At 39.9% G+C, this 26,881-nt stretch overlaps 1 protein-coding gene across 2 annotated transcripts; it reads left to right on the top strand.

The window, feature by feature from the left end:
- Positions 1–219: 219 nt before the first annotated feature.
- LOC118828297 (cytochrome P450 2C19-like) lies at positions 220–26,881 on the top strand. 2 transcript variants are annotated; one of them, XM_036734852.1, is made up of 9 exons: positions 220–528; positions 2,377–2,539; positions 7,579–7,728; positions 14,212–14,372; positions 14,992–15,186; positions 18,052–18,193; positions 18,915–19,102; positions 22,888–23,029; positions 24,534–26,881. In XM_036734852.1, the coding sequence occupies exons 1-9, from the start codon at positions 349–351 to the stop codon at positions 24,722–24,724; spliced, it is 1,512 nt and encodes a 503-aa protein (XP_036590747.1). In that variant the 5' UTR covers positions 220–348; the 3' UTR covers positions 24,725–26,881. The 2 variants fall into 2 exon arrangements, with proteins under 2 accessions (XP_036590747.1, XP_036590748.1); XM_036734853.1 differs by having other exon boundaries at positions 221–528; positions 14,992–15,168.

The raw sequence follows: 26,881 nt of genomic DNA, 5'->3' as shown, positions 1-26,881 counted from the left end.
ACTACGGGATATGACATATACTTTCAAAGTCCTAGAATCATTGGTTTTGCTTAATGTTTGTTAAAAGTATTGATTGTAAGGGGAGGTGGGGGAATATAGGGAAATAAGTGTGGTATATAAGGAGCAAAAATAATTAGTAAAACTTTAAACAAATTGAATGTCTCCTGATACTTTAAAATACCCTTCTTTGGAACAAAGGTAGGGTTCTCTTTATCTTATTGACAGGTCAAAGTCCTTTGGAAGCTTAGTCAGCATACCTAGGATTAATTAGTTGATTGATGTGTTTTCAATCCTCCCCAGCTTTGGATTCTAAGCCTTGTATTGCATTAGTAGTAAGGAAGAGTGTCAATGGATCCGTCTGTGGTCATTGCTCTTGGCTTACTGCTCTGTATGTCATGTCTACTTCTCATTTTATCATGGAAAAAGGGCTATGGAAGAGGAAAGCTTCCACCTGGTCCTGTTCCTCTTCCCATTATTGGCAATATACTGCAGCTGGACCTTAAGAATATCCCAGAATCTCTTTGCATGGTAAGTAAGCATCTCTCTCTTCTGTTGGTTTCATTCCTTACTCTTAGTGGCAGTTAATTTGTTTGGGGAGACTGTCTTCAAATAACTTATTCTAATGAGTAGAGCATGTTAGAGTAGGTAGGTACCTTGTAGGTTTTCTAGACCATATTTGGATTCACTTTAGTGGCCATCAGGTCCCACTGCTTCAGCAGTTGCTGGGTGCTCTCAAGTTTACAAAAAGTGCCATCCTCTGCTATTACTGCTCACATTGGCCCTGCATAGTTCTAGGTGGGAATACCATCATTCCCACTTAAAATGCTCATTGCCAACTATAGGAAGTAAGGGGGTATTTAATATGTCTGATTATTTCTGCTGCCTGAGGGATGGGTAGGTCCTGCCAACAGGTAGGGACCTCCAGCCTTTGTTGGATCAGAGTGGAGAATGCGTTCCTTGCACATTCCTTCACAGGGACCACTCAAGCAGCCTCTGTGTCCATCCCCAGTCCTTGCATGTAATATTAAGTGTGCCTGGGTGAAAGCAAACCCAGACTCAAGAGAAACCAGCAAGTTCTGTACTCAGTCCTGTAGATCTCAAAGGCTTTGAAAGGTAGCCCGGGGTGATAGAAAAGGCACTGAGCTTGGGATTAGAAAGGCCTGGGTTCAAGTCTGGATTCTGACATTTACTAGCTTTGTGCCTTGGGCAAGTCATGATGACTTCTCTGGACCTCGATTTCCTAGGTCTGTATGAGAATGTTGTCAATAAATGCCCTATCTGCCTCACTGAGTTGTGAGAAAAGATCAGGTGAGTTAATGTGAAAACAAAAATGTTTTTTTTCATTTTGACTTGGTAGATTACCAAACTGATATCTTTATTATATCCTCCCCAAACCTACCCTGATCTTTGGGGCCTCAGTGTCCTCATCTGTAAAACTATGATTGGTTTAGAAGAGGAGTTCTTAGTCTTGGGACCATGAACTTCCAGTGGGAGCATAGATATATTTCAGGGGTTCTGTGAATTTGGATGGGAAAAATGACATATTTATTTTATTTTAATACAAGTTTTTTTATTTGTAATCCTGTGTGTTTTATTCTAAAAATATGATTCGGAGGAGCTCATAGTTTTCACCAGAATGTGAAATGAGTCCACAACAAAAAAGTGTTAACATCTTCTAGTTTAAATGTTCTCTAAAGTCCCTTCCACATCTATATCCATGATCCAATGATACTGATTTGTAGTATTACTATTGCAATGAGAATCCTTTTCTGCTCCATAATTTCACTGATAACATTGTCCCTACTCCCCAACTCTGCTATTCTCAAAGCTTTAGTTGAATCATAATAATAATGACGATAATGGTGTGATTTATGGTGTGCCCAATGTTTTACAAACATCTAATTATTCTCACAAGAACCCTTAAAATTAGGTGATATTATTATCCTCAGTTTACAGATGAAGAAAGTGAGGCAGACAGAGGTTAAGGGACTTCCTGAGGTCACATAGTTCTTAAATATCTGAAACAGATTTTGAGTAAGGTCTTCTTGATTCCAGGGCCAGTGCTGCATCCACTATGGCACCCAGCTATGAAACCTCTTAGGAAAGTGGGGAATACTGCACTGAGGTCATATACTGTACTCATTAGCCACTCTTCTGCCCTAGGCACAAAATGAACTTTTAGGCCTTTGAGCCATCTGTGGCTTGGGTTGGGTGTATAAGTTTCCTCCTCCTCTCTGTAATAAATGTCACAAGTGTTTTGAAGGAGCTTTTAATGGATTGAGAACTTCTCCAATAAGGTCGACAACAGTAATCCAAGCTTTTTGTCACCTGATTCAGTGATGACCCTCTCATTACTGCCCACTTCTCTTTTCCCAGCTAGCAAAAGAGTATGGCCCAGTGTTCACTCTACAATTGGGTTTTGAGCGTGTTGTGGTGTTACATGGGTACCAGGCAGTGAAAGAAGCTCTCATCGATCATGGGGACAAGTTTGCTGACAGAGCACTTAAACCACTTTTTGAATTGGTGAGCAAAGGATTAGGTAAGTTTCTGCTTCATGTAGAGGAAGAAGAGAAAGACAAGAATGGGGAAAAGAATAGTTTTCCGAGAAATTGATGGAAGTAGACTCACTTTCAAACCAAAGCAACCAAAGCAGTGGCATGTTGTGGAGGACATAATGAGTGGTACAGAGGCCATTTGCCTTTTCTCTAGGACAGCAGCTGTGTAGTGTCATATTATATGTTATAGCCAGTTAAAGTAGGAAGAAAGAGATTAAGGGAAAAAATAAAAAGATAGAGAGACAGAGACAGAGACACACACAGAGAGACAGAGATAGAGAGAGAAAAGGAAAGAAAGAAAAGAGGGGAGAGAGAGAAAGAAAGGGAGGGAGAAGGAAAGCAAGAAAGGAAGAAAAGCATAATGAGAGAGAAAGAATGGAAATATGGAACCAAGGAAAGAAATAAAGAGGAGGAAAGAAGGAAAGAGAATAATTGTAGGGTGGAAGAGTCCTGGAGGGAGAAGAGAGATGTACTTCTCCCATCCATTTATCATTTACAATTTCCTGTAATCATTCACCCGTCAGGTGTGACTTTTATCTTCAAAGATCCAGTACTCTTTTTCATTTTCCAGTTTATTGGAGGTTTTTCCCTGCTTTTCAGAGATTCAGTACTCAGCTATCTAGCACCTACATTAATGTCTTCTTAATGGACAATTACCACAACTTTATGTATCCTGGGAATCCTAGGAACATGTCTTCCGGCAATCTGACCTGTGTCTTCTCCATATTCCCTATGAATATATCATTAAGAGACATTGTCAGATGCTTTGCTGAAATCTGTGATTAGTCAATCAAGGCATTGCCTAGATCTATTAGTTTGATAACGATGTATAAAAGAAATTACATTAGGCTAGCAAAACCTATACTTGATGAACCCATGCTGACTCTTAGTGACCACCCTAAGTGTTCACAAATCAACTTCTCTTAAGCATAGTAAGAAAGTGAGTAACTGAGACAAGACACACTGTGTAGGACATTGAGACCTTTGTCTTGCCAAGTGACATCTCTTGTTGGGCATAGCAGAAAAGGGTGAGTGGCAGCCAATAGATGTAGAACGTTAGAAAATTTGCCACAAAATGGATGAAATGAAGCTGGTGGTCAGGGATTTGCTACCTGCCACCAGCAACAGGTAAATCAAAATTACTTCAGTCTGCAAGGATAGTGATGATCCCAAATGTTAAGCCTTTGAATACCAAGCAAGGTGTAGCATAGCCAATGTGGTTTGGAATCCATATGGAGGAAAGGTATTTATGCTTTTTTAAACAGTCTTAAAATGATAATTATCTGGCTGCTTCTAGAATAGGTCACCTTGCTTAGGTGACTAGAGCTAAAATTAGGACAAAAATCCCTCTCTCATGGCACTCCATAAGCTACAGCCTCGCAAAAGTCTCTGATAAAGCTTTCATTACTACTCCTATTAACTTGACTAGAAGACAAACACGTTTCTCTGCTACAACAAATGTAGAACACTTGTAGTAAGGACTTTTGAGTGAATCAAGGTGGGAAATGAATGAATGAATCAACAACAACAATAACAGCTAACAAATACAGTACCTACTATGTGCCAGGCACTTTGCTAAGTGCTCTATAAATATTATCTCACTTGATCTTTGCAACAACTCCAGGAGGTGGGTGCTATTGTTACTTTTCATTTTACAGGTGAAGAAACTGAGGCAAAAGAGGTCAAGTGAATAGCTCAGCTAATAAGGATATAAGGCTAGATTTGAACTCAGATCTCTTGACTGCAGGCCTAGCATTCTTTCCATTGTGACACCTAGCTGCTTTGGTTATTAGACAGCAGTTTATCTGAAAAAAAAAAAAGATCTGGGAAATCTTAAGGGACTGCAGGCTTGACATAAATGAGCAACACAAAATGGTAGCCCATGGAGGCCAATAATGACCTCTTATAAAAGGAGACCAAACATATTAGAAGGAAGAAAAACATTAAAGCCATGGGGGGAGGGAAAGGGGAAGAAGAAAGCCAGTGTGAAGGTAGAGAAATGGAAAGTGGAGTGCCCTGTGGGAGGAACTGGAGCATAGAGTTTGTAGAAAGGAGTGAGATGGAGGAAGGCCTGCACCTATCATGTGCCGAGCACTGGGTGAGGTGTTGGGAGACGCAAAGACACATGTGAATATAGTTAGTGCCCTCTAGGGGTTTACAGTGGGATGGGGTGGGGAAGATACAACATGTACATTTTCACATATACATGGATAGTTAGATACATATATGTTTATGTATATAGACATATATGTATATACTATGTATATATTTATATAGACATATTATACACACACACAAAAACGATGCAAGGAGAGGACACTAGCAGCTGTGGGCATCAGCCAATATCTGATTCTACAATGTGGCACTTGAGCTAAGCTGAGGATCCTGGGAGACTGAGGCAAGGATGGAGCATGATACCAGCGGGGAGTGCCATGTACGAGGAACAGCAAATTGCCCTGTGCACCCTAGTGTGCTTGGAGGGGAATAACGTGTAGTAAGCTTGAAAGGGTAGGTTGGGGCCAGTTTGTGAAGTCCTGTGAAAGCCTAATAGAAGTTTATGTATTTGATCCTGAATGTGAAATGGAACCACAGAGGTTGTTGAGTAGGCAAATGATTTGTTCAGCTTCTCACTTTAGCAAACTTGCTTTGTTTTCTTTCATGCTGGAAGAGGATCAAAATGATGTCACTATGTCAGGGTCAAGGTATGCTGTGTCTGACTGTGGCTATCAGTCCAATCAGTCTGGTAGCTAGGTGAAGGATGAATGGGAGAGAGTAGAGTAGAGGCAAAAATATCACAATATTCCAGGCAAAATAGTGATGAAGTCATGGACTAGAGTGGTGGATACATGAGTGAAGGGAGGGGAACGGTTGCGAAAGGTGAGGTAGGGGTAACTAGGTGGCTCTGTGGATAGATCCCTGCTCCAGAAGTTAGGAGACCTGAGTTCAATTCTGGCTTCAGACACTTGCCACTTCCTAGCTGTGTGACCCTGGGCAAGTCATTTCACTCCAATTGCCTCACCAAAATAAAGTAAGAAAGCTGTTATAGAGATAGGAATTCTTAGGGAACTAGTTAGCTGTGATGGGAAGGGAAGAGTCAGGAATCAAGGATCCCACTGAGGTTGCCAATCTGAGAGACTAGAAATGTGGTGGTTCCCTCAACAGAAATTGGAAAGGATAGAAGAAGGGGAGGTTTGGGTGAGGAAGACAGTGAATTCAATTTTGGATGTAATGGGTTTGAGTTATCTACAGGAAGTAAAGAAATGGAAGTATGAAGTTTATCCTGTTATTTTCATTTCATTTCATCATCTGGGGTGGTAAGAATCAAGGATTTTGATCAGGGTTCCTGAGTCCTAGGCTTAGTCTGAGACTTAACCATTCCTGACTTTAGATGAGTCATTTAATCTTTCTCAGATTTTTCATGTATAAAATGAGAACAGAGGACTGGACAAATTCTAAGATCCCTTGCCTATATCAGCTAATGATTCAGTGAAATCAGGTACAGAGCAATGGCAAAACTTAAAATTTTCCTAAGCAAAATTTTGCAAAACCCTTATTTCAGGTCTTTACGTGCACTTACTTGCATTTCTTTCTTTCTTTTGTTTGTTTTTTTGAGGGGATTCCCAGGCAGAGCAGGAGCTACTTAAGGTCCAGAGTTTGTTATGTTATGAAATCAAGAGTGTGTGTTAGTGAATGCAAATTGTGACATTGGCATCAATGAGCACATTGATTAGCAGAATGAGCAGAGAGCAGAAACCCTTTGCTGGGGATCTCAACTTTGCTACATACCCTAGGAGGCCTCACTGTGTTAGCTTCTATTTTTTCAGAGAGGCATTTAGTGAAGCCAACCTGAATTTAAGTCCATTCCAAGGAATATTAGTCACTTTCTTGTTTGAGGATTCCCTTATGAAGCATCTTGAAGTAAGGGATTAAGAATTTGATTCTGATAAAGGTCTTATGGAAATAAGATTAGAGGCAAAAGTATCGTACCCAATATAAGATTAGTTGGGTGAAGTCCTCATCCTCTGTCTGGAATCAGAGGGTGATATTTGGAGGTAGGAAGGTGTGATGTAATCAGGGAAGGAAGGACATGACATGTTAAGCTTTAGTAAGTTTGTAGCATGTGTGTACCATATTGATACGTGTACACCTTAGCCATTGCTCAAATTAACTACAATTCTTTGTGTAATTGTTGTATTTTGTTTTGACTCAGCAATTATTTGCCCACAAAAAACAATGTTCCATAGTACCTTTCCTTAGAGGAAAAAAAAGGAAGCTCAGAAAAATCATCTGATATAGGGATTACTACAGAGGTTAAGTAACTTTCCATTTTTATTGAATGTTCTTGTTGCTCAGTCATTTCAATTGTGTCCAACTCTCTGTGACCCCATTTGGTGTTTTCTTGGCAAAGATACTAGAGTGGTTTGACATTTCCTTCTCTAGATCATTTCACAGATGAAGAACTGAGGCAGACAGGGTTAAGTGACTTGCCCAGGGTCACATAAATGCTAAGTGTCTGAGACTGGATTTCAACTCATAAAGATGAGTCTTCCTGATTACAGGCCCAGTAATCTATACGCTAAGTGACCTCGTAACCCACAAAAAGGCCAGAAACAGAGACTCTCACTCTTTGGTCCCTGTGTGAATTAGGGAAGCTAGCACTTCAAGACATCCTAATCCTTTAGGTTCCTTGGATCAAAAGATGCAGAGATACAAACTAACTTACTCTACAACCATTCGATTTCTCCAAAATATGTCTTTTTCCTGGCTTCCCTCTTTGTAGCCACTTAATTTCCAGGAGGAGGATGTAGGGGTAGGGCCACGTAATGTGTTTATAACTGTGAGAAAAAGAGAATGATGTATGGGACAGGATAGGAAACAGTATTGATAGAGGAGAAAACCTTCTCCATTTCATTCTATTCTCCTAGAACACAGGGTGTGGGCCAAGGACCCTTGGACATGGACTTTTTCACATGGAGTGTAAGGAACTTTGGAGTCTAAGGCTTCTTTCTGCTCCTCTTTATAGGCATTATTGTAAGCAATGGAGAGAGATGGAAGCAAGTCCGGCGCTTCTCCCTCATGACCCTGAGGAATTTTGGGATGGGGAAGAAGAGCATTGAAGAACGAGTCCAAGAAGAGGCGAAATACCTTGTGGAGGAGTTAAAAAAAACAAAAGGTTGGTGTGTGTTTATTGTATTACCATTGACCTTAGAAAAATCCATCCTATTCCAGGTAACTTCTGCAGACTGAAGTTGGTCCAAGAATTTACTGCATTCTGAAACCACCATGTTTGCACTTTGGGCCCATCCTGGGGATATGCCCATACCCATGTGCTCATTCCTAGAAGCCCTGAAGGGTTAGGATAGCCAAGAGAGGAGGTGAGAGGAAATGCAGCTCTGCTAATGAGTTCATGCTAATCTTGTGGAGAAGCAGTGTGGTGAGGAAAGTTTAAGGAGATAACTTTCTACGTTTTTATTCCTTTTTAGATGGAGAAGAGCTCACAAGCACCCAGAAGCACTGGCTCTCTTACCTTTGTTCAACAGTTCCAGAGGGAGAAGGCCTAGCTTTAGGATCATTTTGGGGACTCCAGGGATTTTCTTGATGTTTTGCTGACTTGTTGAAGGAAGGGAAGCAGGGCTGAGAACATTGCTAGGAAGGCAGTGAGCTGACTCATCAGCATCTCTTGGAAGCTCTTTTCTTTCAAGCTTCCTTCTCCTTTCTCATCTAAGGTATCTAGGAGAGGGGTTGTTGTCCTGTGAAATCTGAAAGTTAGGGCAGCCATATGGCATTGGAGGGGGCCATAAATAGAGATGCTGATGCCACAAATCTATGGGATCAGTACATTCAAACCGTTAAAGGCAAAGCCTGCATGTGCCATGCATGAGTGTGTACCTGTGTGTGTGTTTGTGTGTGTGTGTGCGCGCGTGTGTATGTTGGGTGGCGTTAATTGAGCAGTAGTAAAGTACTGTCTCACGTTGCTCCTAATTAGCTATATGAGCTCTCCTACTCCATAATGTTTCACCAGGAATAACAGGAATAAAATGAGAGCAGCATTCCCACCCCACTGTGGATTCTGGGTCTTTTGCCACTAGTTTGTGTAGATATTTTCTCCCCATTATAATGTAAGCTGTCTGATGGCAGAGACAGTTTCCCTTTTGTCTCCGTACCCCTGGTGCTTAGCCTACACCCTTGTAAGAGCTTGGTAACTGCTGGTAGATTGGTTGATTGATGCTCTCTCCTCAGTTACTTCTGTAATGCTTTTCTCTACTGGTTCCTCCTCATAACTGATTTTTATTCCTCAGTATTCTTTTGCTGCATCACTATCTATCTTCAGTCCCCTATGTGTGAATATCTCCAAGACTCTGTCCTTGGCCCCCTTTATTACAACCATCTCACCTGTGACCCTGATGGAGACAGCCCAGGATCTTCAAACAAAAGGGCCTGAAGAATAGCAATACTTTCTCTCCAGTGTCCATAGCCACTCTCTTGTGGAGATACAGCCTAGCAACTGCCCCCGCAGAGACTAAGCCACCTAGATTGAAAAATATTTACAAAATGAATACAAAATGGTTTGGGGAGGGGGAACACCTGAATGATCCTTGATGGTCAAACCACCTTTGCCTTGAAGATCATCTCCCCTCTGACTGATGGAGACAGCCCAGGCCCTTGAGCCCAAGACTTTGGGAATAGCACCTCCCAACCACCAAGTAACTTCTAGGACAGTCCCTCCAATTCTTATTGAGAGGATAAATCATTGTGGAGAAATATTTCTCATTACCAATTGATAACCAGGTACCACCAACAGGTAGGTAAGTACAAGGGTCATAACGGCTGCAGCAATGTGTACACCATTGGTACTTTAGAGTACAGCCCTTACAGGTCCCATCTGGGGAAAACTGTGGAGAAGGGGCTGGCCATCTCCACTAGTTGCCAGCCAATTACCAGCCAACTACTATCCATAAGGCAGATAAAAAATCAAACAAATTAGAAACCAAACCAGAACAAGCAAGATGGCTAAAGGAGTGGAGCATCCTGAGGGAGAGACAAGAGGAATATATGCCAGTCAAGGCAACCAACCATCACCACCTTGATATCATCACTCATTAAATAGCGCAAGACCCTGAACCTAAGATCATTTGGAATAGCCAGGCTTCCAGTCCAGTGCCTGCAATTCTTATCCTGGTATTATTGATTGAAATAAAATGAAATATAATTTAAAAATTGACATGAAGAAGTCTAAAAGAAAAGCTGATTAGGGTGAGGAGATGAATAGGGATTTATAAATGGGAACTGATGTGGTACATTAGGAAGAGCAGTGTATCTGGGGCCAGGAGAGATTTTGGGTTGAATCTCACTTCTTTTTCTTTTAATATTATTATTTAGTTATTCAATATTTTTATTTTTCAGCATTGATTTTCACAAGAGTTTGAATTACAAATTTTCTCCCCATTTCTACCCTCCCCCACTCCAAGATGGCATATATTCTGATTTCCCTGTTTCTCAGTCAGTCCTCCCTTCTGTCACCCCACTCCTCCCCCACCCCCATCCCCTTTTCCCTTACTTTCTTGTAGGGCAAGATACATTTCTATGCCCCATTGCTTGCATATCTTATTTCCTAGTTGCATGCAAAAGCTTTTTTTTGAACATCTGTTTTTCAAACTTTGAGTTCCAAATTCTCTCCCCTCTTCCCTCCCCACCCACCCTCCTTAAGAAGGCAAGCAATTCAACATAGGCCACATGTGTATCATTATGTAAAACCCTTCCACAATACTTGTGTTGTGAAAGACTAACTATATTTTGCTCCTTCCTATGCTATCCCCCTTCATTTAATTTTCTCCCTTGACCCTATCCCTTTTCGAAAGTGTTTTTGTTTTTGTTTACCTCCTCCCCCATCTGCCCTCCGTTCTATCGTTTCCCCCTTTTTTCTCTCCTTCCTCCTTCTTTCTTGTGGAGTAAGATACACAATTGAGTGTATATGTTATTCTCTCCTCAGATCAAATCCAATGAGAGCAAGAGTCACTCATACCCCCTCACCTGCCCCCTCTTCCCTTCCTACAGAACTGCTTTTTCTTGCCACTTTTATTCAAGACAACTTACCCCATCCTATCTCTCCCTTTCTCCCTCTCTCAATATATTCCTCTCTCATCCCTTAATTTGATTTTATTTTTTTAGATATCATCCCTTCATATTCAACTCACCTTGTGCCCTCTGTCTATATATATATACATATATATATATATATATATATATGTACTGAGTTTTCATGAATTAAGCACATCATCTTTCCATGTAGAAATGTAAACAAAACAGTAAAACAGTTCAACTTTAGTAAGTCCCTTATGATTTCACTTTTCTGTTTACCTTTTCATGCTTCTCTTGATTCTTGTGTTTGACAGTCAAATTTTCTATTCAGCTCTGGTATTTTCACTGAGAAAGCTTGAAAGTCCTCTATTTTGTTGAAAATCCATATTTTGCCTTGGAGCATGATACTCAGTTTTGCTGGGTAGGTGATACTTGGTTTCAATCCTAGCTACATTGACCTCCAGAATATTGTATTCCAACCCCTCGATCTTTTAATGTAGAAGCTGCTAGATCTTGTGTTATCCTGATTGTATTTCTACAGTCCTCAAGTTGTTTCTTTCTGGCTGCTTGGAGCATTTTCTCCTTGATGTGGAGCTCTGGAATTTGGCAACAATATTCCTAGGAGTTTTCTTTTTGGGATCTTTTTGAGGAGGCAATCTGTGGATTCTTTCAACTTCTATTTTGCTGTCTGGCTCTAGATTATCAGGGCAGTTCTCCATGATAATTTCTTGAAAGGTGATATCTAGGCTCTTTTTTTGATCATGGCTTTCAGGTAGTCCAATAATTTCTAAATGATCTCTCCTGGATCTATTTTCCAGGTCAGTGGTTTTTCCAATGAGATATTTCACAATGTCTTCAATTTTTCATTCCTTTGGTTCTATTTGATAATATCTTGACTTCTCATAAAGTCACTAGCTTCCACTTGTGCCAATCTAATTTTTAAGGTAGTATTTTCTTCAGTGGTCTTTTGGACTTCCTTCTCCATTGGGCTAATTCTGCCTTTCAAGGCATTCTTCTCCTCATTGGCTTTTTGGAGCTCTTTTGCCATTTGAGTTAGTCTATTTTTAAGGTGTTATTTTCTTCAGTATTTTTTGGGGTCTCCTTTAGCCAGTCATTAACTTGTTTTTCATGGTTTTCTCACATCACTCTCATTTTTCTTCCGATTTTTTCCTCTACTTCTCTACCTTGTTTTTCCAAATCCTTTTTGAGGTCTTCCATGGCCTGAGACCAGTTCATGTTTTTCTTGGAGGCTTTTGATGTAGGCTCTTTGACTTTATTGACTTCTTTTGGCTGTATATTTTGGTCTTCTTTGTCACCAAAGAAAGATTCCAAGGTCTAATTCTGAATCTGAGTCTGTTTCCACTGACTGGCCATGTTTCCAGTCAACTTAATTGACCCTTGAGTTTTTTTCAAGGTATGACTGCTTGTAGAGTATAGAGTACTCTGTCTCAAGCCTGACGGGCTGTGCTGTTGTTTTCAGAGCTATTTCTCCACAGTAAGCTCTGCCACACCAGCATTCCTCCTCTCCCAAGTACCGCCACCCCCTCCCCTCCCCGCTGGACTTAGATCTAAGCTGGCTCTGCACTCCTACTCAGATTTGCCACTTATTTCCTCCCACCAGGTGGGCCTGGGGCTGAAGCAACTGCAGCTGGAGCTTTGTAGCAGCCTCAGAGCTGCACCACCTCTGTTGCCCCCGAGGCAGTGGCCAAACAGTGAAAACCTTTCACTCTGTCCCCGCAGCTTTTCCCACTAACCTTCTCTGTTGTCTTTGGTGTTTGTGGGTTGATAAGTTTGGTAACTGCCACAGCTCACTGATTCAGGGTGCTAGGGCCTGTTCTGCCCAGGTCCTGGTCTGGTTGGTCCAGGCGTGGCTCACGCTGGGCTCTGCTCTGCTCCACTCCAGGTCTCTGTGATAGACCTCACCCCATGATCATCCAGGCTATCCTGGGCTGGAGCTCTGCTTTTTTCTGCTATTTTGTGGGTTCTGCAGTTTTAGAATTCGTTTGGAGCCATTTTTATAGGTGTTTGGAGGGACCTGGGGAGGAGCTCACCCAAGTCCCTGCTTTCCAGCCGCCATCTTATCTCTGCCCCCTGTTTGACTGATTCTTGATGTCTCATGGAGTCATTAGTTTCTACTTGCCCAATTCTAATTTTGAATGTGTTGTTTTCTTCCTTTAGCTTCTGTATTTCTTCTTCCATTTGGTTGATTTTACTTTGCAATGAGACCTTTTCTGCATTTATATTCTGAATCTTCTTAACCATTTCTCCAAGTTTACTTCTTAAAGATTTGTTTTCACTAGTGAATTTTTCCGTTTTTTGTTTTATCTCTCTAATTTGTTTTTAAAGTCCTCCTTGAGCTCTTCCAGGAATCCTCTTTGGTCTGTAGACCAGTTCACTTTCCCTTTTGAGGTTTCAGTTGTGGTCACAATGTCCACACTGTCCTTTTCTGAATTGTTATTTTCATCTTCCCTGTCTCCATAATAGGATTCAATGGTCTTTGGCTTTTTAGTGTGTTTTTTCATGGTGTTCTTTTACCTTCTGGCTTCTAAAGTGGATCTCTGCTTCTGGGGCTCAGGAGACTCTGCCCCAAAATCTCGTGTTGGTATCTGTGGGCCTACTCACTGGCTCTGTGTGCTATGGCCTCTGGTTTTGTGAGGTGTGGGGGAGGGGTGGTCTGGCTGCTGGGAGTCTCCTTTTCCCCAGGACTGCTCCACAGCATAGGTGGTCTCCCCTGTTGTCTGTGCTGGTGTCTGCCATTTCCCTGTCTGTGCAAAGGCACGTCTGAGGTCCTGGAGTTGACGTTTGTTAGCTCCATTCCCCTGGGGCTAAGTTATTCTCGTTGTTCTGCTGAGATGAGGTCTGCTGGGACACCTCTCTTCCTGCACTAGTCTCCTTCCACCACCACAAGAAGGAACCTCTCCCCAACTTCTCTAACTAAAAGGCTACTACTGATGCCCCACTGCTGGTGCCCCTGTTTCTCCCACAGGAGTGTTCTCTGGGTTTATTCAAGGGAGGGATAAGAGCCATTTTATCTGGCCATAATGGCTCCCAGAAGTTCAAGAAGGCAAGTTTCAAACCTTTAGACTATGAGCTGGAGGCCTCCAGGGTAGCTGCTCCCATGGCCACAGACTCTGCTCTCTCCCATTGCTCTGGCAGACTCCAGTCCTGGGCTGAGAGGCCTGGGGATTGATCACTGCCACAGCCAGTACTTCGGCCCTGGGGCTGCTCCTGTTTCCACGTTTTGCTCTCCCAGCACTCTCCTCTGAATCTCACTTCTTGGTCCTTCCTAATTGTGGCATAAATTAGGTAATGGTCTTGAGCCTCAGCAACCTCATCTATACCATGGGAATTATTCTATTTGCACCTAAGATTCTTATGTGGATCAAACCAGATGCTTCACAAAGGGCGGTTTATTTTCAACCTTGCTGTGCCAAATAAATGTCAGCTAGAATATAAGCTAGAGGGAAAGCAGGACAGTCAGTTCCTACCTAAAGGCAGGCAAGCATTACTTTTGGTCACAATGGTAGCATCAACATACCTCTCTCTCTCTCTCTCTCTCTCTCTCTCTCCTCTTTAGGATTACCATGTGACCCCACATTTATCCTTGGGTGTGCTCCTTGCAATGTAATCTGCTCTATTATTTTCCAGAAACATTTTGACTATAAAGACCAGAAATTTTTATTTTTAATGAAGCTCTTAAATGAAAACGTCAAGATCTTAAGTTCCCCATGGATTCAGGTAAATAGAGTGTTCTCTCTTTTTGGACCTCAAGATATATTCTTTTCTTTACTTCAAATAAACTGCTGCAAGGAGCTAGGACAGATTTCTTCCTGCATTCCATTGGGAAGTACAACAGTGCCACACTGGGGTGGGATCACATTTTCTTCTTCATTGAAAGTCACTGAAGACTGAGGTCACCCCTTTGTGGTCTGATTTGAGGGACATTATATGGCCCCTCCCTGTTCCCAGGGAGTGAATGTTAAAATTCATGTTACTGCATAGAAACTGACTCTTCCCTTGAGCACCTGGGTTTGGATCAGGTTAGCAGATGAGCTAGCTGTCCCAATGAAAAGAGTTAGGCAGAGCTCTTAAAAGACCTCATAATGAGAAAGGATGAGAACTTTTTTGTAGGAAGTAAGAATTGAGAACGAAAGTCAAGGTAGTTTTAGGTAACCAAGGAAAAGAATACTAAACTACTTTTAGGGAGTTTGTACAGGAATTGATGAGAAAAGTCACTATTTTAAAAGGGCATTTGCCCCACCCTTATTTAACCTTCTTCTGAACATTATCTAAATGTTGGAGTAGAGAATTATTTTCTCTTTCTGGTAAAAGTATGACATAAATTTCTTCTTTTTAGGTCTACAATTCTTTTCCATCTCTAGTACATTATCTCCCTGGATCTCATCACAAAGCAATTAAAAATATTAATTTAGTATATGAATTTATTTTGGAAGAAGTGAAGGAACACCAAAGTACACTGGACTCCAGTAATCCTCGGGACTTCATTGATTGTTTCCTGATGAAAATGGAGCAGGTACAGTGTGAACAGCAGGTCTGAATCTCAATTCTTGTAAGTGAAATTGCTCGTATATTAGAGGCTCACACTCACATTCACAAACATAGAGCAGTAAAGAATCATATATTAACCATAGTGTGCTCAGAACATTATATGAGGTAGACAGACAAATTAGAAGACATGTTCCTAGCCTTCTCAAACCCAACAGAATGAAGGAAGCACATGTCAGAAATAGAGAATAATTATCAGGAATGTGTAAGGAAAACCAAAATAGATTGTATATTGAAGATTTAAGTGATGAAGGAATTTGGAATTAGCAAGAATTATAATATTTGGGGAGGGATAAGACTTCCTTCTGGAGGAGTTGGGTTTTCATCTGGGTCTTGAAGGAGGTCCTAGAGCTAAGCAGTGAGGACTGGGCAGGACATTTCAGGACTCTGCAAAGAGAGTGTGGTATAGGGAACTTTAATCTGAGCAGCCTGATTGGAATGGAGGCATTGCTGTGGTAGGTACTTAGGGGTAGGAAGGTGGGTTTTACAGTCAAGATGGTGGAGTTAGAGGATTCTCACTTTTGATCCCTTCCACAAAGACCAAAGAGCAAAACGAAAGGGAAGAAAAATTATTGAAAAATAATGTGAAGAAAAAACAATCAACCAAATTAGAAAGAAAACTAGAATGAACAATATCCTAATGTAATTCATATGGAGTAAATGAAGCCCTGAAAGCACAATAAATCGGTATAAGGTGAAAGATATACTGATGGCCATCCTGAAATGGATTAATGACCCACTTAAAGAAATGAAGTGTACTCTGAGGCCATCACGAATGGTTTTCTTACCAGACCAGCGTGAAGAAACATTAATTCTAAGCATAGAACATTTAATTTAGCATTATAGCAACATAACTGACAATGAATATCCTTCCTTCCTCAGCCTATGCACATAAGGGTATATTCTCCCACAGATTCCCAACCCATTAGTAGATGAAGGAATGTGGGAGAGGGCAAATATGTAGACCAGAGCAAGAGATTTTTAGAATAATTAACATATAGTAGTCTCTTGTAATGCTCTCTGTTTAGTTTGTGAGCATCTTAAGAATGCCATATGCATTTTTCTCCCTCATCACCCATTGTGGGATTAGGCCTTGGTTGACTTGAACTTGACTTATGTTCCCTAGTACCTGCCTGGTATTCCTATGTTTTTACCTTTCTTATCTTTACTGCATAGGGTATTTGTTATATATTCAGTTTCTGACCTCAGTGGTGACTTTTCCTCAATGTTGGCATCTCATGGTCAGGGGCAAAGTATTTAGCATCTCAACTTCCTCAGCAGTAAAATGACAATAATAATGCACTACCTCTATCACAGTATTTTGATGAGGACGAAATGGGAAAATGTACATGGACTCCTTTCATATAAATTGTTATGTATATGTAAGTTGATAATTTTTTCCTTCCTCATTTTTTTCCTTCCTCATTTTCCTTCCTATTTCCTTCCTCAATAAGTCCTGTTTATCTCACTGAATTTATATAAAGCTTATCTTATATCTCACTAAACTTACAACAGGATTTAGTAGCATCCTAAATCAGGAGGAACATACAATAGCTTGCATTTTTATAGTGCTTGTGCATTTGTTGTTTAGGCATTACCATCATGTCCATCTCTTGTGACTCCATTTTGGGTTTTCTTGTCAAAGATACTGAAATGGTTTTCCATTTCCTTCTCCAGCTCATTTTACAGATGAGGAAAGTGAGGCAAACAAGGTTATGTAACTTGTCCAGTGCCACATAGCCAGTAAGTGTCTGAGGCCAGATTTGAACACAGGAAGATGAGTCTTCCTGACTCAAGATCTAGCACTCAATCCACTGCCCCACCTAGCGCTTGTGTATATCCACAGATATTGTTGATATATATTATATATGTATAGATATCCTGAAAGATAGCATGATATAGTACAGTAGTTTCAAACATGAATAGAAATGGATCCCATTGGGGCTCATATTGACTTGGAAAACCCAGATATTAACATTATCACTTTTATATTGTATTGCATTTTAATCTGGTTTGGACCCCACACAGTTTTGCAGGTTGCTTGTGGCCAGAGGGCTGAGAATTTGACACCCCTGATGTAGCAGAGGAAGAGCTGGCCTCAGAGCCAGGCAAAACTGAGTTCAAGTCCCCTCTCTAACACAAAATATCTATGTGGTCCTGGGGAAGTCACTTAAGCTGACAGCACCCTAGGGTTAGGCAACTCTCTTGAGACTTTAAGTTTTTCAGAGAAAGGGCAGACTTGCATTGGCAGACAGAATTTTTTTTGCCTGGAAATTCCTTGTGCCAATGAAATTGCAGCTCTCTCTCTCTCTCTCTCTCTCTCTCTCTCTCTCTCTCTCCCTCCCTCTCTCTCTCCCCTTTTCCTCTCTCCCCTTTGTACAATCCGAAAAGGTCAAACTTCCTCGATAATTGCCAGGTTCTTGTGTTCCACTTTGGATTATGTTGCTCAAACTTAATTTATTTATAGGATCATAGATTTAGAACTGAAAGGGATTTGGGAGATCACTGAATCCAACCCCCTCATTTTACAGTGAGGAAACTGAAAGATAAAAAGGGTAAATCACTTGCCAAGGTCAAGATCAGACCTGGCTGGAGTGGGAGAAGTTAAGTGGCACAGTGAATAGAGCACTGTGAAGTCAGGAGGACCTGAGTTCAAATCCAGCCACAGACACATACTAGCTGTGTGACCTTGGCCAAGTCACTTAATCCTGATTGCCCCCACCCCCAATTTTTTTTTTTAAATATCAACTGGGATTCAAACCAAGGTCCTTCGCTTCTACATCCATCACACTCTCCATTGTGTCCTCCTGCCTTACTTACTTTTCAATTAATCCTCCCAAATTATTCCTAGGAAAAGCAACAACCACAGTCTGAATTTACCATTGAAAACTTGGTCCACACGGCAAGTGATCTATTTGCTGCAGGAACAGAGACAACAAGCACCACCCTGAGATATGGACTCCTGCTTCTCCTGAAACACCCTGAGATAACAGGTAGGATAACAGGCAAAAATAAGCAACAATACACATCCATAATTTAGTCAGCATGAAAGAGGTTCATGGTCTTTTTGAGACATTCCCTGTAAACTTTCATTTTAATATATTTGAGTCATTACAGGTTCAAGTTAACTTATTGCTCCTCCTCCACTGCTACCTCCACCCTGCTTAATTAGGTGGTATGTAATTGTGAGTTATTATTAAAGACAGGCATAGAGATAATGATGGGGATAGAGACTACAGCCCAGTGATAGAACTGGGAGGAGCTGAATGATTGAGAAGCACTGGTTCCTGATTGCTCATTGATCCTGCCTCATCACAGGAGGAGCTGCATCTGGATTCTTGTCACTCATAGAGCCACTCGGGGCAGTGCCTTGGGCCTATTGTTGGTCACACTGAGTTCTGGAAGTGGCCCAGACTGAGATCTCTCCTCATTTCCTTAGGCAAGTGCTGCTTGACCTGTATTTTTTTAAGGTCAGATTGAGCCTCTCCTGAGGGCATAGGGCATAGGTGCCTGTAGGGATTCTCGGCTGGCTTAAAAGACTAAAATGGAATTTTCATCTATCTATCTACATCTATGTATCTGTGTATCTACGAGAATGTGAAGGTCAAGTCCATTATTTACCAGTGTAGCTCTTGGTGCAATTTCAGAGAAAGTATGAGAGAAGCCAATTTTTGTCCATACTTTTCAGATCAATTTTCATTCATGTATTGACAGGAAAAGTGCATGAAGAAATTGATCGTGTGATTGGCCAAAATCGAAGTCCCTGCATGGAGGACAGAAGCAAGATGCCTTACACCAATGCTGTGATATATGAGATCCAGCGTTACATTGACCTGGTTCCCACCAACCTGCCCCATGCAGTATCAGAAGATGTTCAATTTAGAGAATATATTATCCCGAAGGTCAGAAGTATTTCTCACTACAACACAAGATTTTGTACTCTCTCCCATTGAATTATAGAATCTTAGAGTTAGAAGGAACCTCAGGACGACATATATCCCTGAGAAGTGGTCACAGAATTTCAGGATTTGAAGGGATTTCTGTGGTCATATTATTCATCTCCAATCTGAAAAAGAATTCCACCTAAGGTATATACATTTGTGGTCATCTAATCTTTGCTTAAAGACTTTCAATGGGGGTGAGCCACTTAATGAGAATCCTGTGACATTCTATTCTAATCTTGGACAACCCTAATTTGAAAGAATTATTGTTTCTTGTGTTTGGCCTAAGTTTGCAGTTTTGTAACTTTATTGTTCTTGCTTTCGTCCTCTGGAACAAAACAGAACAAAGTTACTCTTTCTTTCTAGTAACAGTCCATAAAACACTTGAAATCAGCTATCCTGTCCCCTTTTCTACTATGTCTTCTGCTTTCTTGTCTCAATATCCCCATTTCCTTCAACCCATTCTCACATGGCATGGATTTGTTATTCTTACCATCTTGTTGCCCTCCTTTGAGTAACCTCCAGCTCTTCAATGTCCTCCTAAAATATGAGTCCTAGAACGAATACAATCCTCACTTGTCACCTGATGAGATCATAATACAATGGTGCCTATTTCCAAGTTGCCATTGAACTTTCAATAATTACCCTTTGTATATGGTCAGTCAATCAGTTTTAAATCCACCTAATTGTATGATAGTCTAACCTGTATATTTCCATCTTTTTCAGAAGAACATGAAAATCTTTATTAAATGCTTTGGTAAAATCTAAATAATCTCCATGTACACCATTCCCCAGGTCTACCACTTTATTAACACCCTCAAGAGAAGGAAATAATGATGATGCTTCTCCAAATCTCTGTGATCACTACTCCTTTATCTAGAGTCACTTCCTTATTCTTTCCTTACATAGATTAATTATCTCTTTAGAAATATATTCTAGACTCTGAGTGCAAATTGAAGTGCAGTTTTTTCACTTTATTTTTCTTGTGCAGGTTTCTGGGTGCTCTCTTTTTTCTCCTTATTCCTCTGGGTACTAAATCCCTATCAGCCATATTGATTTATTTGTTCTATCCTTTTCAGTTCAAAGATCATTCCCTTGGTCAGAAAAAAATACCAGAATCAAACGAAAAATTGATTTTTTTTTATCTTCTCTCATCCTCATGCTATAAGTCTCTGAGTTGTGGGGTTATCCTTTCTTTAATCCTCCTCTTTTCCACAATATAGGTTTTTAAAACCCCTTCTTGTTGCCCTTTGTTGGCCTCACCAGCCTCTGTTCATTCTGGGTTTCACTATTTCTGTCATTCTTATGGACCTGTCACATGCTTCTTTCACTCATCTTTGTCTTCGAAAAATCTAGGTTGGTTGGTGAGTTCCCTGTAATAATACTAGCTATTTTTTATAAAGTACTTTGTGGTTTGCTTTACATAGATTACCTCATTTAATCTTTACAACAACTCTGTGGGAGTAGATTCTGTCATTATCCCCATTTTACAGGTGAGTAAACTAAGTCTTAGAGAGACTACCTGGCTTTCTGGGGTTCATGCAGGTAGTAACTGTCTGAGTCAGGATTTACAGTAAGGTCTTTCTGATTTCTGGTCTTGCAGTCTCTCCACTGAATCACCTGGCTATTTTATCCACATTGATATCTTTAGAGAATGGTCCTTTTTCTTCCATCATCAGAACTCTTCTTCTTTGTGTGTTCAAAAACTAATTATTTTCTTTCTGGGTGACAATAATAGTAACCAGCGTTAAGATTTGTGAAGCGCTTTGCAAATATTACCCCTTTTTATCCTCAAAAGGACCCTGAAATGTAGGCACTATTATTATTCTCATTTTACAGATGAGGAAACTGAGTCTGAGAGAGGTTAAGTGATTTGGCCAAGGTCACACAGCTAGTGAGTATTTGAGGTCAAATCAGGTCTTTCTGACTCCAAGTCCTGTATTCTATCCACTGGGACACTTAGGTCTGTTAAAAACTCTTAGTTGGACTGGTCACCTTCCCCAAAATTCCTATCATTAACATCCATAGTGTGCACAGAAAGTGTATCTAGTGTTATAGCATCCACTGTAACACAGCATGATCCCTTCAGAAGAAAAATGTTGTGCCACAGGGATTCTGCAGATCTGTATTCACAATTTTGTCATCCAAGTTCCTCTCAGATGGTGAGAAGTGGATCCTTAAAAGAATTTCCCCTTTTTGGTTCTGCTACATTTTCAGGATAAAATTATCACTAAGGAAAGTCAGGGAATTACGAGATGCTCTGTTTTAGACAGAAAGGAAACTTAAAGACCTGAATGAATAATTGAAATCTTCCATCACTGCTATGTCATTTCTAATGATCAGGGCTTATACTCTGTTTTCTGTATTCCTTGTCTATTTCTTCTTTCTGTCTAAGTAGTCTGTAGAACAGTCTCATGACATTGTGATCCTTGACGTTGCCTCAATTTCTCTTTACCTGGATGCTTCTCATCATTCTTCTTTCCACTGCTTCCTCTATCTTCTTAATCTATACTACCACACTCCTTTTTTCCTATCCTCTTTCTTTTGAATAAGATATACTCTTTCCAGAGCTTCAGGATCTCCTCCTAACAATTCCTAGCTATAACTGTGAGGTAAAATTTGCTTCTTTGTCCTAAAATCTCCAATCCATCTTATTTTATTAGGCATACTTTAAGCATTTAAAAACCAATTTTAACTGTAATTGTGAGAAATCAAAAGAATAATCTTTCCAGCCTTTGTTAGGTACATCATTCCACTCCCGGTTAGGAGTCTATCATTCCTATATTTTAATTAAAATGTAATCCAGAAATCCAAATCCCATTCTCAAACACCCTCTTACAAGATATCCATTTCTGAAATCTGCCTTTCCTTTCTGAATCTTTTGCTTCCACTTACCCCCATAATGAATACACTACCTGTACTCCTAAGGCCTTTATTTTTTTGTCCTAAATGTCAAAAACTTTGGAATCCTTCCTTGGTTCCTTATAGAAGATTTATTTTTGCCCATTTGAATCACTAGAGTTGTATAGTAGTCATCCCTTTTGATTTGTCTTGAAGGGTTCGCTGTTATGTCTTTGATATGTGCTATGAGAATATAGCAGAACTATGTATTTTTATCATTGTCAGCAAACAACTGTTCATTATCTTTCCACGTTGCTCTTCTCTTCTTCCTGGATATCTTACCAGATAACACCTGTGAAAATACTTTACCATTCTTTAGAATACAAGCAAGTTCCTCTTCCTTAAAGCATCCAGTTTCTTCATCATTGAAAAGAGTTACCAATTTGTTTATCAGCTTTTTCCTTATTCTTCTTTGTGACATTATTTTTTCTCCAATATCCTGACACAGGTCAGAATTAATTTCTGCCTCTTGAGATCATCTGGTGTATGTTTTAACTTATCCACTATTTGTGTGGTTATTGTCCACCAAGGCAGCTCTTTCCTTCTTTGATAGATCTAACAGTCAAAAGTTATTTCATTAACTTTTGTAGCCTAAGATCTTCCTCCTTGTGTCTTTTCCTCATCATACTGGTTCTGCCCCAAAAGGTATCAAAATTCAGTTTCATTTCTCACAATAGTATTGCAGATTTTCTATTTTACTATCAGCTCAGACATTTAAATATGTTGGCTTTTTTCATACTTAAAAATGAGACGTTTTGACTAGATGATAGTTCTAAGTTCTCTTTCAACACTAACTTTTTTTGGTTCTTATTTTCTAATTATTTGTTTGTATCTTCTCATTTCAGGGTACCACTATAATACCAGTACTATCTTCTGTTCTCTATGATGATGAAGAGTTCCCCAATCCGGACAAGTTTGACCCAAGACACTTCCTGGATGAAAGTGGCAAGTTTAAAAAGAGTGACTATTTTATGCCTTTTTCAGCAGGTAAGACATTCATCTAAAGGTGTATGTCAAAGATGGATTGATAACTCAGAGGACCTGTGTTTTGATCCTGCTTTGCTACTTATTAACTGTGCAACCTCAGTCAAATTATTTCATTTCTCTGGGCTTCAGTTATATTTTTGCCAGAAGATTGGGTTGGACTAGTTGACCCTTATGCTTCTTCCAAGTTTTAAAACCCTGGAGTAGTGTGGGAACATAGTACATCATTCTTCTAATTCTCCTTGGTCCATGGTTTATCAACTAAATCAGCTGGGTTTCAGGGTAGTTGTCTGAGCTTATTCCAATTAAGTGTCAGGACTGAGAAAGTGACCATTCTGTTCTGCATCCAGATCCACTACTGAAGTTCCCTCCACCTCCCCATATTAAAAACTATCCTCCTAGGGGCAGCTAGGTGGTGCAGTGAGTATAGCCCTGGCCCTGGAGTCAGGAGGACCTGAGTTCAAATCCCGCCTCAGACACTTGACACACTTACTAGCTGTGTGACCTTGGGCAAGTCACTTAACCCCAGTTGCCCTGCCTTCCCCCCCTCCAAAAAAAAAAGAAAGAAAAACTATCCTTCCGGTCACCCTCAACCAAGATCTGCTTCTCAGATAATCTTGCAGGCTTTTATGTTAGCATGGTACAATCTTATATCTTATCAGGACAAGGAAGGGGATTGGGTTATCTCTGTAGGCCCGTTACTCAGGTACCATTATGGCTAAGGACACTGAAGGTCTAATCTTACAGTTTCAATTTTGTAGAAATGTGACTCCTGACTAGGACACATACATATGGAACCTCCTTTCCTAGTTATGTAGATTGTAATGGGCATCTATTGGTACTGAATTATAGATGATGGTCAGTCTTGTCCTTTCACTTTAATTCTTTGTTGATCTTATTGGTTATTAGGAAATGGTGGTGATAACCAACTCTGGAGCTGGCATATATGAATGGTGGCAGGCAGCTAACTGTCCCTGACATTGTGGTCTCCAATGCCATGGCCTACTCACTTGTTTCTAATCTTTGTGTTAGAGCTAGGAGTGAGTAGTTAAGACAAGTGACCGGATGGCCATCAAGTTGCAGGGTAGATTCCAGAAGTGTTTTCTGTCCAGAATAGTGACAGGAAGTTCCCAATGGGAACTTTGATCATTCTTCTGTCACCTTTCCCCATTGCAGTTACTCTGGGTAGCCACAAGTTTAATTCTTGAGATTATAAATGAGTGATTGTTTTCTCCCTAGGGCAATGACTCCTTTCCTTTGAATATAAGTCTCAGGATTTGTTCTGGCTCAGGGGGAATGATTTAGAGAGAGAATACTTGAGAGGTCTTCTCTCTCTGTTCAGGAGGAACTGTCTCTTCAAAGGAGACTAGGATCAGAGAGGAAAAGATTACATACATTCTCCTACCTAATACCACTGTGTGTTTGTGGGATCCATATAAGTCCTAAGAAGTGGTCTAGGTGATTCTGGAGTTTATGAATATTAAATCATTGTATTTGTCTCTTTCAGGAAAACGCATATGTGCTGGTGAGAGCCTGGCTCGGATGGAATTATTTCTGTTTTTTACTACTATCTTACAGAATTTTTCCTTGAAATCTATCATTGACCCAAAAGATATTAATACCTCCCCAATTTACAGTGGATTTACCAAAATACCCCCTTCCTATGAGCTCTGCTTTCTACCTTACAAAAATATGTGAAGTACCTCCCCTGTTTTCAAATGCTGTAGAGGCTCTTCATGTGCTATGAACCAGCTGTATTCATTCCATTGCCTGGCAATGAAAGCCCTCTATGATTTCAGCTCAATATGCCCTTTTTGCTTAATCTAATACTCCCAATTTCTGCCAACATTCCCCAGAAATTGCCTGTTCCTGGAATATTTCTTCTCTTCTCTTCAACTCCATTGACTCGAATCCTACCCATCCTTCAAATCACAGTTCAGATGTCAAATCCCTGTGACCTCTTTAGTACTTAAAGTCTGTACTGCACAATTTAAGCCTGAATTATATTCCCATCTTATGTTGTGTATTCTTTCAGTAATGTTAGTTGATCTTGTCTTGTACTCCTCACTAGATCTTAAGCTTCTTATTAGTAGGGCCTTTATCCTATGCTTGTATGCAATTATCCACCACCAATGGGTTAAAAGCCTTTTCCTACTCCTTAAATGTCTCAGGCCATACACTTCAATGCATGCATACATCCTGCTGTGATGACAACTTAACCACTCACAATGTGATACCAGTGAGGTGGTGCATAGTGTATGACCTGGAGAAAGGAAGACCTAGTTAAAATCTAGCCTTGGACACTTCCTGGAGCTATGACCCTGAGCAAGTCACTTTAGGTCTGTTTCCTTCAGTTTCCTTATCTGTAAAATGGGGATAATCATAGCATTTCTCTCCCAGATTTGTCATGAAGACCAAAGGAGTAGATAATTGTCAAGCATTTAGCAAAGTATCTGGCACATAGTAAGTGGTATTTAAATATTATCTGCAAGTATTATTATTATTACAACAATGAAAACAACTACTGCTCCTTTTCTTCCTCCTCCTACTACCTCTACTACTACATATTTCACCTGCCTACTTCAATTACAAAATATGTACTTTAATTTTTTTATGTTTAAATGTCAAAATGTATTTTTTCACAACTTTTGAGAAGTTGATTCCATTCCTTCAAAAAAGTCTAGAATATGGACAAAATGCCAAGAAAAATTAGACAGTAGCTTATGCCAAAAACAAAAATATACATCTGATGTATACAAACTTTAAAAAGCAATATTGCAGGCAGTATGAATATAAATTACATTTAAAATATTTTTAAATGACATAGCTACAAACTTAAATTATGGTAAAATAATAATCACATCTTTAATGAAATATATTTACATATTCAGTCAGTGTCTTAGTTCCACAAGTTAGAAAAGGAGATGAATTTAAAGATACCCTTGCTTATAATACAAGTTAAAATATTTGAACGGCCATGTGATTTTTAAAAATACAGCAAGAACTTACATCACTATTTGCATCTTAATCTTCCTATGGTGTTAAGGAAGTGCATTACCATTGTTACAAGTAAAAAAAAAAACCTACCAAGGAAACTAGACAGCAATTTAGCTGCTGAAATTATACTAGATTCCCTAGCAAAATGAAGAAATGCGCCTCAGTTTGGAGGCATTTTGCTCCCTTAGCCTTTAGTTCATATTTAACAAAGTACGGAAAAGAAAGGCTAACATGCAGGGTGTCCCAAAGTCCTTGGTGGTGTTTTAAAGCTATTAAAGCAGCACCAAGACTTTTGGGACACCCTGCAGACTCATAGCTGCAGTTATAACTCACAACTCACCTAGCTTTACTTCTCAGAGCACTTTCCATAATCACACATAAAACAAGGCAAAAGAAAATTAAATAAAATCTGTCATTAATACAGGAAAAAATTCTTCAAAGTACCCATATTCCTTCTTTTTAGGAACTCCCACATTATTCATTCACAGAGAATTTAGTACTTTGTGCAAGTTTTTTTTTTATTTTAATGTTATTCCAAACTCATCCAATGTAGACTTAAAAAAATAACTTACCTAGAAATTGAAAATGCAATCTAAAGTAAATACCCCCTTTGTAGCAGTAACTCTCTTTTAAGTGGAACACTTAAGCTATATCCTCAATTTTGTATCTGATCATTTGCAATTAAAAAAATTTCCAATTCCACTCTTTCAGGCCTCACAACAATCCTGTTTAGTGATAATACCACTAACATGCTATTATATCAATTTGATAGAAATGAACATTAGTGCTCTGTTAGTGCTAGTATAGAATGATGTAAATTCAAACAAGTTATAAAAATAAAGTTTAACAAAACTTTCA

This window comes from Trichosurus vulpecula, chromosome 8 (genome assembly GCF_011100635.1).
Source record: "Trichosurus vulpecula isolate mTriVul1 chromosome 8, mTriVul1.pri, whole genome shotgun sequence".
NCBI classification, from domain to species: domain Eukaryota; kingdom Metazoa; phylum Chordata; class Mammalia; order Diprotodontia; family Phalangeridae; genus Trichosurus; species Trichosurus vulpecula.
The sequence above is the reverse complement of the archived record's forward strand: the minus strand, read 5'-3'. Positions and strand labels throughout refer to the sequence as shown.

Excerpts from the sequence above, each read along its gene's own strand:
- LOC118828297 (XM_036734852.1), top strand. The coding sequence starts at position 349 with ATGGATCCGTCTGTGGTCATTGCTCTTGGCTTACTGCTCTGTATGTCA. Across the intron at positions 529-2,376 it reads TCCCAGAATCTCTTTGCATG|CTAGCAAAAGAGTATGGCCC; the intron begins GTAAGTAAGCAT and ends CTCTTTTCCCAG. Across the intron at positions 14,373-14,991 it reads TAAGTTCCCCATGGATTCAG|GTCTACAATTCTTTTCCATC; the intron begins GTAAATAGAGTG and ends TCTTCTTTTTAG.